General features: G+C 47.3%; 2 protein-coding genes across 5 annotated transcripts; one reads left to right on the top strand and one right to left on the bottom strand.

Annotated features, from left to right (window-relative positions):
* Window positions 1-51: 51 nt before the first annotated feature.
* Window positions 52-1,350, top strand: LOC127748864 (gastrula zinc finger protein XlCGF57.1-like). Its single transcript, XM_052264190.1, has 2 exons — window positions 52-600; window positions 718-1,350. Exon 2 carries the CDS (start codon window positions 724-726, stop codon window positions 1,201-1,203), a length of 480 nt encoding a protein of 159 aa, XP_052120150.1. The 5' UTR covers window positions 52-600; window positions 718-723; the 3' UTR covers window positions 1,204-1,350.
* Window positions 1,351-1,468: 118 nt separating this feature from the next.
* Window positions 1,469-15,089, bottom strand: LOC113205933 (rho GTPase-activating protein 100F). 4 transcript variants are annotated; one of them, XM_052264174.1, is made up of 14 exons: window positions 13,911-15,089; window positions 12,298-12,522; window positions 11,735-12,031; window positions 11,369-11,556; window positions 9,403-9,599; window positions 9,052-9,329; window positions 8,635-8,837; window positions 8,340-8,517; window positions 8,078-8,260; window positions 7,874-7,993; window positions 7,622-7,782; window positions 7,337-7,532; window positions 6,776-6,844; window positions 1,469-5,437 (listed from the first exon to the last, which is right to left on the bottom strand). In XM_052264174.1, exons 1-14 carry the CDS (start codon window positions 13,960-13,962, stop codon window positions 4,575-4,577), a joined length of 3,210 nt encoding a protein of 1,069 aa, XP_052120134.1. In that variant the 5' UTR covers window positions 13,963-15,089; the 3' UTR covers window positions 1,469-4,574. The 4 variants fall into 4 exon arrangements, with proteins under 4 accessions (XP_052120134.1, XP_052120139.1, XP_052120145.1 ...); XM_052264185.1 differs by having other exon boundaries at window positions 5,130-5,441; XM_052264179.1 differs by lacking the exon at window positions 6,776-6,844.
* Between the last annotated feature and the right edge of the window lie 6 nt (window positions 15,090-15,095).

Consider the following 15,095-nt stretch of genomic DNA (forward strand, 5'->3'; position numbering starts at 1 on the left):
GGCCGGCCCATGTATTCTTATGGGCCGGCCGCCATGTTCTTGACACAAACTTCTTCTTTTCTTCTTCTTGATCTGTTGCAGACAAACGGTTAATAAGCAAAGAGGCTGACTAAGAACACCCACCTTGTATTTACATCTTGCTTAAGGCTCTGGTGCTCGCTCTTAGCTGCATCAACCGTATTAACTAGCTCATCTTAGTTTGCCGTTCACCTCCCAGAGGGTTCTGAAGAAGTAGTAATTAAAAGCAGAAAGGGGTTGTGGCTACTTTAGAGGGACAAAGCCCCTGGTGTTCATCCGGATCGGTTCGGAAGCTCGCTGCGGAAAGAGTAGGAGAGACTCGGCGCTCAGCGGGGCACGCCGGCGAGTATGGGGCCTGGAGGGGGTAGATGCGCAGAAGTCTCGAGGGCCTGCCTGGGCGAGTTCCACTTCCACTGCCGGGTGGGGCCTGGCAGGGGCGCATGCGCAGTATGGGCTACCCGCCGAAAGCTCTGTTCGTATGCAGCGCAGATGAATGTAACCTGAACATGCCATGGATACATACGCATCATCGAATTTCTCGCGTGCTCACAACAGCCTTGAGTAATAGTGATAAACGCTAGTGTATGTGCCTTGTGGTCATGCAGACCATAAATTTGTGAAGGGAGGGACATGCTGTGCTGCCCCAGGCGTGCTGACGATCCATATCTCCGTTATTTCTATTCATCTTTATGTTACCAGGAAATAATGTTGATCGATCACCTGGATGACATCTGGGACTTAAGTCACGCACCTCCACACCACATCATACCTCAGAATGGTTTCTTGGATTATTGCGAGATCAACAGCACCAAGAGGAAGGACGTGGACTTCATCAAACCCGACAACGTTTCGAAGAAATCAAAACTTGTAGGCCTTCCTAAACTTGACACAGTTTCGGAAGAAATTCTGAATACTCCGCGAACCAGCTGTGCAGGGACATGTCTTTCTTGCAATGGATATTTTCAAAGGCTAGATCGTCATATGCTTACTCATTCTGGAGAGAGGCCATTTGCCTGTACAGAATGCCCCGAGAGGTTTAGACAAAGGATTCACCTTAAGAGGCACATGGAGAGGCACGAACGAGTGTCTAGTCACCCATGCTTGTATTGTGGGAAAGTTCTAACTAGGAAGGATAAATTAGAACATCATATGAAACAGACTTGTAAAGTTCTTAGAGAATATTGATAAGTGTTTAAATTGAAATATGTTACTTGTTACCCTAATATAAGTTTATTTCGAATTCCATGTTGTTGTATCATTGAAGTCAGCACGTTTTACTGGAAAATATTGTCTGTGCAACAAATTTTTTGTAATAAAAATGTTCAACTCTGATTTTTTATTTTCTTTGACACCACCTTGCAGTAGTTGCAGCACCTCTTGACAAGTTTTACTTTGTGAGGAATGGTCTCTTGGGCCTTGGGAACATAAACAAAAAAAGTTGAAACAGCAATCAACTTCCGTAGTTTTGGTTTACTAACTGATTTAGCGCTTTCTTTTTGCAACCGTACAGTAAAGGCGACTCGAGACACTCGATAGGAACAATAGCTCTCGTACCCTTAAAAATAATAATAAAGTCTGAATATCGACAGCAAACCTTATTGAAAGTGAAGGTTACGTCAAATAATTAACATTTCAAACTTTTGGAACATTAAAAATTATTAAATGGCACGAAAATTGGTAGCTTACATAGCTTCGTTTTATTAGCAAGGAAAACTAATAGCAACACTGATCACTTCAGCTACCAAAGTAACAAATTTGCTCCACGTCATGAACGTATAAACAATGTATAAATAAAACCTAAAATGATAACAATTATGAAACAAGATGTACTGGTTGATACACTGTAAATAATAACAAATTGCGAAACTCTAAAATACTTTACACTGTTCATTCTTAACCAGATGATATGTGCAAAAAAGCATGAGCGTAAATCTCTGCTTAGGTTTACTCTTCTCTTTGAACATTATATAGCAATATTGCAAAGTACAATCAGTGCGACTCCCTAGAAAATAATGTACACATTATTCAGCAAGTTTTGTGTCCTACTTTAATATTTTACACGAGATTCAAATCTTTGTACAAAATGTTAATAGCAGCCTCGTCCATATTCTAAAATTAAATATATTAACTATGTAATGAGAATACTGTTGAATGGCTAAACACAAACACTCTTCTATGCAGAATAGTGAACATCACACTTACATTACCAGTCCACCACATGAGTTGCGTCTGAGATTGTTTTACACAAGGCAGGTTTGAGCATAGTTTATTTTTATTATGCGAGCATCATTGCCATTTAGGAATGTGATCCACACTATCTGGTATCCCGTCTCTCTCTCTCTCTCTCTCTCTCTCTCTCTCTCTCTCTCTCTCTCTCACACACACACACACACACACACCTCGCCCCTTCCTCTCTCTCCATTTCCTTCTTTTCTCAAGCACTCTCTTCCTCCCGCTTTCTCCGTTTCTCACACAGATCATGCACAGATACGCCCACACTCACGTATTCATGATGCGTTGATTAGAAAGAGCAGTTTTATAAGACGTAATGTTGTAAAATAACAGATATGTGCCGCAGTCAGCCTGCCCGCAGGAGACTTTCTTTTATGCTGCCTTAGAGGTGCATATTACTCGGGCCATTAAAATGTACCTATCTGCCTTGCGATAAAACGAAGAAAAAGCCGTATTTAGTTAAAAGAGCTTATCCTCCTGAGAGCTAAACGCAAAGACGAAAACTCGAAGCGGAGAATGTGGAGACGACAGTGATGGGTGGTGGGATCGGGCGCCCAGGCCCTGTTCGGCCCTATATTCTTCGCTTTGGGCTTTTGCTCTCGGGATTAGGTCTCCTATTTAAATACGGCTATAGCCTAATTGACAGGGATTGTTTATATCATTCAATTACTTCCGTGTTCACAACAAGAAAATATGAAACCGTCTCAGAAGGAAGCGTTAAGCGTACACGAAAGTACATTAGGTTAGCACCTACATTATGCAGAAATAGACTGGGTCCATCCACCAGGCAATACATAAAGAATTGACTCAAAATGTGTACACACTTAGATTATTTCTACTTACACATAACACTCAACTGAAAATAAAATGAATCTATTAAATTATACAACTGCTATTTAGTCCGCAAAAGTGTAGCATATGTACTAGATGGAAATAAAATAAAAAGACAGCTAACACGATTTAGAAACTCTCAATTCTTATCTTATATTGACTATAGGTGGCAGTGAAGTCGCATGATAATGGATTTTCGTATTTACAGATATGAACCACTCATCACAAGAAACCTACATACAAAGATATCTGGTTGAAACGGTAGCCTTCAAAAGGCAATGTATTTAAAAGTACAGTGCGGGTGTTGAACTTATTGCTTATTGACAATTGCTACTTATATTGTTCCAGCCAATCTATCAAATTAATTTAACTACACAATCATAACAAAACCGAATTATCTCGTAAACCTGTACAATAAAGATATAAAACAAAAAATATGAATAACAGTCCATTAAAAAATGTCTCAAAACTTGTCTACGGATACTTGTGATATGGGAACTCAGCCGATTTTAGCAGTGAAACAAAAAGGTGGGGGAACAGTCTTTCTGCTTTGCACATTACATTTAGAAGAACACAACGCAAAGGCGCGAATTCCACTACGCTTACACAATCTGCCTTGTTCCACATACGATTAGGATTCCTTTAAATATAGACTAAGCATTTGAAATCACATCTCTTTACAACTTAAAAGAGAAATTAACAACACTTAAGGCATTAAACGACTCTTCAAATGTACTTAAAGTAATATAAGCGTGTTAATAGGTTTTGAGTAACAGTCATTGTTTATGTTCCAATAACGAGAAATTCTTGATAGATAAAGTCTACGCTGCGAGCCTCTCAGCCTGCTAATTGATAATTCTAAAACTTCTAACTTGCTGTGCCTGTAAAGCGTCTACAGACCCATATTTAGAATTGACATTTACTTTGGCGTTAATCGAATGCCATTCAGGTTTTGCTGTTATGCTAATGCCACCTCAATTTTGAGTATCTTTTACTTGGGCATATCTTCACAACCATTATTATTATTAAAATGCACTATGAAATGAACATCGTCGGAACAATAGATGCCCAAGGCTCAACATTTCTTGACGGAATTTCCACTAATTTTCAGAGCCATGAAATTTGTAAGAGAGATAACAGTTAACTCCTCGGCTACAAATTAAATATTCTGTCATTGTAGAAACGATTTCTAGAGCGCATGGTCCAAAAGTCAGTCTGTTAAAGTAAATCGATCTACATACCTGCATAAAGACGACGCACATGCTAACTAAGTAGGTTGTTTCTAACTCATAAAAAAAAATATACGTGGTCACATGAGTGTCTCCAATCAGTCATCGAAGGCCAAAGCTTGGTTCTCACTAAAGAGAAGCAAATGTTCAAATCTCAGGATGTAAAACAAAAAACACACAGGCCTTGTTTTGATTGGCACTAAAGCTTTCTGCCCATTAGATGTACTCCAGTTTGTTGCGCTCCAGAAAAGACTTCCCTCTGCCTCAGTTTATGTCCCGCATGACCACGGACGTGCTGCTGCCTCTGCCAGAGCGGAAGCGATCGTCTTCGTCATCGTCATCGCTTGCTTCCTCGTCACCTTCCGTTCCGCGCTCGCCAGCCTCCCCTTCGCGCCGAGAGTCTTCGGTACCCGTCGACGACGTGGGCGTCTCCAACTGGTCGCCCTGGTCAGAAGCCGCTGGGGAGGTGTCTCGATCCGCAGAGTGGTCTGGCGCCACGAGGTTCATCGTCAAGCCTGCGCCGTTGCGCACGCTCCTGGGCGACGAGTTGGGGCTGCCGGCCTCGTGCTGCTGCATGCTCTCGATGTTCTTGACGGCATCGAGCACACTGCTGCCGTTGTAGCCGTTGCCTCCATAGACAGCGCTGGACGGCGCCATGGGGATCGGGCGGCTGTTGACCGGTGGGCTGGGGAGTGGCCGCGAGGTGAGCGCGGTCCTGGGTGGCGGGGTGCCGTTGCCGTTGGCGGACCACTTCCTCTGCAATGTGGACGCATTCCTAGGTGGGAGTCCGGGAGGCTGGCTGTGCTGCCGCTGCAGCGACAGGCCGTTCACGTCGTGCTCGCCCTGTTTGGGCAAGCTGCGCCGCGGCTCGATGCGCGGAGGTGGCCCGCGGGGCGCGGCGCCGGCCTTGGGGATGCTCCTCAGAATCTCAGCCTCCTCCGGCGGGGAGGGGCTGGGCGACGAGTCACTTATCGGGGACGAGACCACAACTGGAGAAGAGCTCTGGACCCGCGACAGCGAGGTGAGGTGGGCGGCTGGGGATGGCTTGACGGGCGGCGGCTTCTGCGAGCCCAAGGAAGTCGTCAAACTCGTGGACTGGAGAGTGCTGGCGCATAGTACCTCCCGAACTGTCTGTGAAAAAGGGATGTGTTATGATCACCGGATATTGGGATATCTAACAGGTATCTAGCATGTTTCTTGATAGGTTTCCATATATGACCCACTTATTCATGAAATGAAATAAGGAGCTTCAATACAATAAAAAGGAAATCAAAAGTTGATTTAGCAGGTGGCTGATTATCCCCACACGTTGTAGTGTACCGCATGCATGCGTGCGAGCGGATTTGCCTACCGTTTCTCAACAGGGCGCCTTCCGAACCCGATCGGATAGGAAACTCGCACGCACGCCAGAGCGGGGCAGTATAACTACAGAAGTGCGAGGGGTTAATTCGCCACCAGGAATTATCTAGTAAATCATTAGACAAGCGTATTCAATATGTACGTCAACCAAAGAAAACTTGTACGCGGTTCTAGAAGACGACGGACTATTTACAGGCAAAGCTTACTATGCAAATTTATTCTGATTTAGTATAAGGCACAAACTATACCGCAATGCAGAGGCCGTCCGCCCGAACATTAACAAAATAGAGCGTACAAACTCTATGTTAATTATGGCTCGTGTAATTTGTGTGTCTTTAGTGTGCTTCTTGGACTCATGCAGTCCTCCGCCGTTTACTTTGTCTAAAAAGCTATGAAATTGTCATGCGGTTAAAATTTTGTTCCACATGCTTTTCTCGCTAAGCACTGCTTATTATCTTGGAAATAATCTGTGTTATTATTTGTTTCATTGTATCTCCAAAATATAATACTGCGGAGTTATATTTTGAAATTATTTACGCTAAAAGTCTATTTTTAAATATTGTTTTCTACATTGCACAAATACTTGGAATTAACTGTATTATGTGGGACAATGCAATGAATAATCTCTACTCGTACGGGTAGGCTACTGATTTGTGGGGCAACAGGGTAGGTACATAACGCAGAAGCCAATGGCGGTGCTTGTCAACTCTGATGACATATTATTCAGCACTTGTAATAGTCTCGGATTGTATGTGAGCACGCCTGCTTCTAAAATCGTACGTACATACGCCTCCTCTATGAAGCAATTTTCTTACATTGTTAACAGGCTGGGAGCAAATTGGGGATCTTAAATAAATGGGTGTGAATATTTAGCATCTTAATATCTGCAAAAGGCGTAGTTTCAATACATATTTCTATGGTCGCTTCAGACTTGTCAGTGCCAGCAGGCTCAAATGAGGTGCTGGGCCGTACTGAGAGGTACGCCCGAATTGTGCAGAGCATTTTCTCTGTATTATGCCTCTAAATACTGATGTATAATTACACTTTCATCTAGGTAAAGCTAGAAGTGCTCAGCTTTACTACATTCAAGCCTGTATTATTCTTACATAAGAGGTGTTGATCTGATGTTGAGTCAGAACCCTGGTCAAAGCCCCTGCTATCTTGGTACCTATTTCCTGCGCAACGAGACTCCTTTGTATAAGCGATGTGTTCAAGGTATACTTTGCGTGTTAGTGATTTACGCCTTCATTTCTATTAAAAGTTGACTGTGTTAATTAAATGTCTGACGTTTCATTTCAAAATTTACTGCTCCCTGCCTCATTTGGGCAATTCATTTCGCTCTATAGTAAGCAACACACTACACACAAAACGCGGTTTAAGAGGTAAACCAAGCTCAATAAGATTTGATGCTATAGATAAGGCTACTCATAGCCCGAAGAAAAGACGTAACAGGCCAAGAGAGGCACACGCAACAGTAATTCAAGTTTAGAGAAGAAATTCGTCAGAAAGCTTCAAATACGTTCGGTCAAAATTTCAGTTTAAATTGTGACAAAACATGCTAATGAAGCTCAAAGACGACAAGAACACAAAAAGGTAACACACATCGAACTTCTTGCTGGCAAACAAAAGCTGAGAAGCAAACGGAAGACAAAGAATGAGCACATTACCTGACTTGCACGGCCATATTTCGAGAAGATATCTCAATACGCTGATAGTTTGATTGAAATCTAACTCTCGGCCTTCTTCAGTTTGTAACATCATGACGGGGCCAAAACAGACAGCAAGGTTTTGTGGTGTCATTTTGTTCCTCTCAGATTGTGACACAACCAACGCCAAGTGGTCCATTAAGTATATTAAAGTTGCCTGAAAAAGTAGCTAGGTTAAATCATTCTGAGCTCCCAAGTTTACTCAATAAATACATGAAAAAAAAAACCATCAGAAGACGAACTTACTCGATTTACTTTAGGTAAACAGTCTAAAATGGAGAACATAAGTTTGGCGTTCCCTTCGGGGTCATCAGGTAGGCATACTGTGAGCGCATCCAGCATCATTTGGTATAGGCATTTTGTAAACAGAGGTTCTGGCAACTCCCTTAAATAATCCTTCAACACTCCTGGAAATTTACAGAAAAGAATGATATATGTTTAGCATGTTATTAGATACATCCATATATTTGAAAAATAATCAAGAAAAATATGTTTAACCTGTTATGACATTTATATCAGGAACATTGTCTGGTGTTAGATCGACGGTACGAGCGTTTCGTTCAAATGCCTCTCTTAATATCCGTTTTTTCGTAGCAGAGCCGCATAATCTATATAAACCTGAAACAGAAAAATTAAACACCTCTAATGTAATGAATTTCAACAACTTTTTGTCAAACGATTCAAATAAATAAAGTTAATTACCAATGATATCTAGCCCTCTCCTCTCAATTTCTTCAACACATCTTCTAATAATAAGAGGTACTTGTGATGCTCCCTGAGTTGCTAGAGACACCGAGGTCGGAACACCGCCAGGCACACCCCCAGAGATGTTTTCTCGATTTACTACTGACTCCAAGTCGACGCCAAACAACAGACCTGCTGTCGCTGCAATCACGAGAAGAACAGTTCTCAAAGTTTTCTTTATTTGCTTTGTCTTTTCATTAATATGAAAAAACAACTATACCTGCTAAGGATTTTCCACCAGGCCGAGTTAGGAGAGGGTGTGTAGCAGTCGCATGTTTCCGTGAAAATGTTGAATGAGGGTCAGTGTGTCTCAGTCGGAGATACAATGTACCTCTTGGTTCAATCTTCAGGGCCAATTGGTGAATTGGTGATTGGCGAAGAAGAGAGGAAAGGTGAACCTGAATGGTGGATCAAAATTAAATTTATATTAAAAGTGAAGAGTGAGGTGAACTGAGCGAAGTGTGATACAAATACTAGGTGATGAAAGTTTGGTCAATGTCCTCCCAAAGACTTACCGATCCCTTGTAGCAGAGCTTATGCCTGTACTGAGGATCCCAGGAATAGATAAGGAAGTCCAGCTCCCTGTTTGCCACGAGGTCCAGTTCGAACGTCTCATCCCAGTCGAAGACAAGGTCTCCCGTCCGCACCACGGTCCGTGCTTTGTGCACCCGATCACATTCCAGCACGCAATAAAGGTCTCTCATGGCGTTGCCGCTTCCTAAAAAATAAAACCGAGCAACAGTGGCATTAGAAGATTTATTACATGAAAGGCATATTAAAACGTTAGTGTACATCTTCGGATGTTCCCCGCCCACAAAAGGGGGTGTTGTTTATCTGCCATCCTCGTCGGCATCGGTAAAGGCGACAGGTGGCGGCTCTCTACCTGCCCCAGACGAAGGGTGCAATAAATATGCACCGCGCCCCAGACTCACCTAATGGACTTGGCGCCGAAGGAGTTGAGGGCGTGGTAGCCGCCGATCCGGAGCCAGACGCCCGCAGGCCCCGCCCCGCCAGCAGGTGCACCCAAAGGAGGCCGCTGACGCCCGGGGTACCTGCGTCGCCGAGGAGGTCGCCAGGGCCGACGCCAGCCGCGCCGGGCACGTTCGTCACGGAACCCGCCTTGTCCATCTTGTACTTGAGAAACTCGGACGGGTTGATCTCCATGATGCGCGAGCGAGTGGACTCCGGAACGACCGACGAAGACGTGCGGCTGAAAAACAAAGAGAGGAGGTCGAATGCTGCTCTGTGCAGAGAGTGCAGACTGCGGCGGGCTCGGGTCTTACCTCAGGGTGCCGCTGTGCCTGGCGCTGGCCTCAAGCTCAAGGAGGTGCTGGCGCATGCGCCGCATCGACTGCGAGCGGCCTACTGAGCTCACCGAGCTGAGCGCCGACGCAGACGGTGACCTGCCCGCCCCAAAGGTGTGCCTGTCCAAGGTGCTGGTGAGGGGCGCCCGGTAGCCATAGTAGGACGAGCCACCCTCCTGCAAAGGATACAAGCGGGGGTTGTTTAAATGGGTTCAAATAAAACACGATTGTCCTCGGCCAAAACCGTCATAGACAACAATATAAGATCTAGATAACACCTCCTGAAAGGTGTTTGGTTTTCGATTAAAATAAGAAGAACGAAAAAAAATCACAACTCGCCCATAGCAACTGAGTTTGGCAAAGAACAGACACTTTGACGGGAACATTGATGGCAAACCCCAAGCTGGATGGATCCCCCCAAAGTCCAGAAGAAAACGCGAGTGTGGTGGACGAGCGTCTGGCTGCTGGCGGTGTCCGTTTGTACGTGGCCGAAAAAAACCCCAGCCCGAATCAGAAAGAAGGCTTCGTGTTTCCGGGGAATGTCATAATGGAAACAGCAAGGACTGGCGGCAGGCCATTTTTCCCACGTGAAAAAAGGGGGTATAAAAAAAAAGACACCAAGGAAATCTCCAAACTACCTGGCCTTGAGACTGCGCGGGAGCCCGACGACCCAATCGTCGGGCGGGCAGCTCATGACGGGTTTATGAGTCTGGACCGAGGCTGGTAGGGACCAGTGGCGACGCAAGCAGGCAAGAAGACGGCTGCACGGTCCGTATAATTAGCTTGCCACGTTGCCGCGCCAACAGACCTTATCATGAGCCCCAGACACGCCAACGAATGTGCGATAGGAGCATCTGCCGGCCGCATTAAAATATCATAACGAGGAATGGGCTGGAGGGCAGGTGGGACCACAGCAGTCGGCCTCCAAACAGAAACCGGTGCCCAGAATAATATTACTCGGGCCAGGTCTGGTCTGGACCTTCGGGCGCGGCCGTGCCAAGTCGAGCGATGCCGGCAGCGTTGCCACGTCGGAATGTAAGTCGTCGTGTTCCCGCGCTTGCTTGTGAGGATTAGGGAGGGGCAGCACACCGAGTCGCATCTGATTTAAGTCTGGGCGGTTCCGCTAAATATACGTATGCCCGCCCCCAGAATGCTTCGTATCTCCACAAAATCTTTGGAAGAAAAAAATAAAATATGTTGGCCTTTTGAAAGGAAAATGGACGATCGGGATAACGTCAGAGGGGGTCTGGATCAAACAGGACGAGGGTGAGGACGAGGACGAGGGAAGCCAACACACACACAAAAAGTCATTTATGTTTCAACCTCGGTTTCTAAAAGCAGCCCGAAGGACATTCTATTGTGTTTGGAATATACCTCGACTGGGGAAGCGAGGCCCGCATGCTGCAAGAGAATAGGGACGAGAGAGAAACCACGGGATGGGATATACCTGGCCCCTGGGATCTCCTGCATGTCCCTATCCCTCATTGTTTGTCGAAGTCTGGACCGAGCCGGAGCGTCCCTGACCCTTCATTATGGTGTTATTGTGCAAGGGGATGCAGTCGTGCTCAAAGGTTTGGTGTGACACAATACCGAGGAGTGAGGAGGGAGAGGGCAGGGAGGGGGAGAGAGAGGGGGGGGGGAGGCAGAGTTGCAAGTCGAAACGACCGGCCTCGCCTCGCCGACGCCGCTCTGCCGCTCTTGCGCTGCGCGGTCCTGCTGAGTGTGTCGACCACACACTATGAAGGATGAAGGTAACCTTCAATGGTGGGCCCGGCCGGCCCGGAGTCCCACGTAGCAAGCCGCAACACGGATAATGCGGGAAGAGAAAGGCAGCACGAGATGGGATCTGTCTAGACGCGCCACTCGCGAGAACCGGTTCGCCGTCGGCGAGTTGCGTCGCGCCAGGCGGCCTACTGAAGCGGCACTCAAAGGCTGTACTACTCACCTCTCTCGCTCGGTCCAGCAGGTTGAGGTTTTCGGCGGAAAACGTGAGCCTCGACGCTCGCTGGTGCGCGAGCGCGGCGTCGCGGTTGGCCCGGATCCTCTCGTAAATGGCGCTGGTGGAGGGCGTCCGCTGTAGCCACGCTCGGTACTCGTCGGCCGTGAACACGCTCGGCGAGGACGGAAGGCGACCTGCGGATTCCACATGGCGGGATGAGTCACCGCGACCCACGCGACGTGGCGAGGCGTGGCGCGGCCCGGAGGTACACCGCGCGGCCACGGCGATACTCCACGCAGACACCGGCCCGGCCTGGCCCGGTGCTGTATTGATCGGCCATACCCCGCGCTTTCTCTCTTACACTCAACTCACCCCTCACTCGGTCCCTCCTGCTGAGGGGCAGGTCGGGTGCGGAGAGCGCGCTGTCGCTGTCGTAGTGGTGGTCTAGGAGCTGGTGCGCGGCCGAGGGCGGTCGCCCGGACGCCAGCTGGTGCCTGCCGGCGGCCGGCGACGACGGCACCAGCGACCGGCTCAGGGTCCCCAGGGTGCCCATGGAGATGGGCCCGGGGCCGCGGTGGTCTCGCGGCAGAGAGTTGGAGCGCAGCGAGCCGCCCCGCGAGAGCGTGGCGGAGCCCAGGCGTGACAGCGCGGCTGACGCGGCAGATGAGCCTGTTTACAGGGGCACCAGTGAGGAGGCCGGCCCGGCTGAGGGCTACTTCACTTCAAGCGTACAATAATTTTTCTGTTTTCTTTTTATTTCCTCTAAAAATATCAGATTTCTTCGGATTTCTTTGTAATTTATTTTTTGGGAATTTTTAATTGCCTTTAACCTTGATTTTTTAAACTGATTTGTTTTTGAGCGTGTAGTCACTTTTAGTTTTTAGTCACTGAAGTTCCTTCCCTTCGGGCCTGATATCGCTGGCGGCGGGACTCACCCTGCGCGCCGGACCGGTCCCGGTAGTAGTAGTAGGACGACGACGACCTCGTGGACGGCGAGCACGTGGCCTCGGTGTCGGACGCGTAGTCCAGGGAAGGCCTGCCGCGGCGGTAGCCGTGCTGGCCGGCGTGCTGGTTGGCGTGCTGGCCGGCGGCCGAGCTGTATCGGCCATAGTGCGACAGCGTCCCCGGCCGGAGCATGGTGTGCGCCGTGCGCTGGGGTGCTAGAGTAACACAAGACAAAAAATGTTGACCGCATTTCATTCAAACAATGCAGCGACGGAGCGACGCTTCACGTTCAGAGGATATTTTGTTTAATAGAAAATGGACAGAGAAAACGCTACCTTTGCTAAGTCAGCAAATCTCCATTCGGTCACATACAAGTGTGTGAACATTTTGTAGCACACCTACAGGTGTGTGAATATTTTCACCCACCTGCAGGTGAGTAAATTTCTCACACTTGTACTTCCAGCGTGTCTCTACTGTTTCCATCGACAAATGCTTGGTTAAATTCTATACTAAAAATTCTGATTGAGGAAGTCGAGTCGATTTTCATGACTGCGAATATTTTGGGGCAAAAGTACACTTCGGATTACAAGTCTATTGGCTTTAAGACAGAGGTGCGAGGCAAGTCTCACTCTTTGGAAAGTGAGACAGTGCGTTACCAAATGTAGGACAGCATTAATTGTTTTATATTTCCAACTTAAATCCAAAATGATGCCGTGGTCTTGCGAGACCAAATGTGAGACATGATGTTGCAGTACTACACGGATTGAAAAATAATTGATCGTCAGAACCAAATTTTAGTAATTTCGGGCAATTAATCAGTCTTAGAGCGTCGAGCAAGCTACGCGAGCTAGACCCCCTCTCGCCCCCTCTTCGACAGGCGAGTGTGGGTCGGGGTACGCATTTAGCTCGCGTATCTCGCGTAGGTCGCGTAGGTCGCTCTTTGCAGGGCTCTAATCAGTTCCCTGTGGTAACCAAATAATTTGTCAGATCCGAGATTAGCTAAAGTAAATAAAGTCAACTGATTAGGTTAGACTTTGCCCTCTGAGATAAAAGCAGTATGATAAGGTCTCCCCTACATTACACCATTACTGACAACAGAGCGCACAACTCTCGGTGAACACGATCGGTTTTAAGAGAGTGGCACGCCAAAGCCAAAGTCCGTGTAAGCGTTGCGATGGCGCAGTCACAAAACTGCAGACAGTGCGGCGACATGCCTGCGGTCTGATATGTGCTGCGCTCAGCGCGGCTGCAGCGATAATATTTGCGCGTTGTGCCACTTGAAGTGGCGCCGCCGCGTCAGTAGTTCTCAGTGTCCCCGCCGTCAACGCGCGGCTGGCAGTGGCACTGTGGGTGGCAGTTACCCGAACACATAGTTCGACCTCCTACTTTTAGAATGAGGCCTAGAGTAACGGGCCCAAAACGGGGATAGAGCGAAAAAATAAATTTGAAGAAAAATGCTTTAACAGGTAAACTGTAACTTTACTCTTGAAGAGGCAAACTGTACCCTCTAAAAGTGAGTGCCTGGTTACCAATTCCTCCTTGGGCCAACGGAGGTCTCGTCGGTTTAGTCAAGTCAAGTTTCCACCCGTGCCTGTGTACTCACGGTGTTGGTATTCGACCCGGGGCAAGTGCTGGTCGCTGCCGGACCGCGGCATGTTCTTCCCTCTGGAGTAATACTGTGGCGTCTGTCTTCCTTGCTGGAGGCCTTGCTGCAGTCTGCTGGGCAGCGGCTGGCCCGGGTAGAACGAGTGGACCTGCCAGGCGAAAGAGGCGACCGTCAATGCTTCTCGGGGCTCCCCAACAACTTGCTCCACAACCCATCAGTACTTTTGAGAAGCGGTGTGGACTGATGTTATTTGTATTTAATTCTGTGCCGGATTAAGGCTACAAAATATTTTTTATCGAAGGATAAAACAAATCATAGAGTGCATACTACCCTAGTTGTAACTGTGCACATTTTATCAAATTGAAATTATTTAAAAAAAACAGAGGTGCGCTCTACGACACGATAATGCGTGATGTGCTCGTGGGAGAGACTTCTCAGAGAAAGAGAGAGCAAGCAATGTGCGGGCGTATGTTGACTAAATCAGACGGGTTAAGCGAGAGCCTTCGAACGGCACTTCAAAATGAATGCTCACAAAGCTCTCGCCGACCGTCTGACAGCTTATCATCTAAATTGTGGCACCGGCGACTTTGATTCATGTATTGAGTATTACAGTACATGCGCGGGCACCCCATTGTCGTTACGCTATTTAAGTGTCACAATCCACACTCTTGATAAAAATACCGATTTTTGTATTAAGTTTCTTACCGTTTTCTGCATGTGCTCCACGGAACTACTCACAGAAATGAATAGTTAGAAACAATAGGATTAGAGAGAGTAAATCGCCAATTACGTAATAATTGCACAGCTAAAACTCGCACACACCTGGTATGACTGTTGACAAGACAACAATAGAACACTGATCTAAGAATGACAATTAGTCGTTTGCGCCAATCGTTACACATTGCGCGCGCTGTAGATCGCGCGGCCGAAGCCAGGCTAGAGTAAGTCAGTAAGTCTCTCTAAGCCAGGAACGCGAATTTGGCGGCAAAAACGCCGGCCAGGCCACAGAGCTCGGGGAAACGGTCGCGTCCCATGTGCAAGCTTGCCGTTTCCCTCGCGAGCGGAGGCGCGCGCACCTTAGCTCAGCAGTCTGCTCCGACCAGCTGCAGCCTATCTCCACAGAATCGACGGGGGGGGTGTTATTCCCGAAAGAGAGAGAGAGAGAGAGAGAGAGAGAGAGAG

Source organism: Frankliniella occidentalis, unplaced genomic scaffold (genome assembly GCF_000697945.3).
Source record: "Frankliniella occidentalis isolate FOCC.00 unplaced genomic scaffold, Focc_3.1 Scaffold2, whole genome shotgun sequence".
Taxonomy (NCBI): Eukaryota; Metazoa; Arthropoda; class Insecta; order Thysanoptera; family Thripidae; genus Frankliniella; species Frankliniella occidentalis.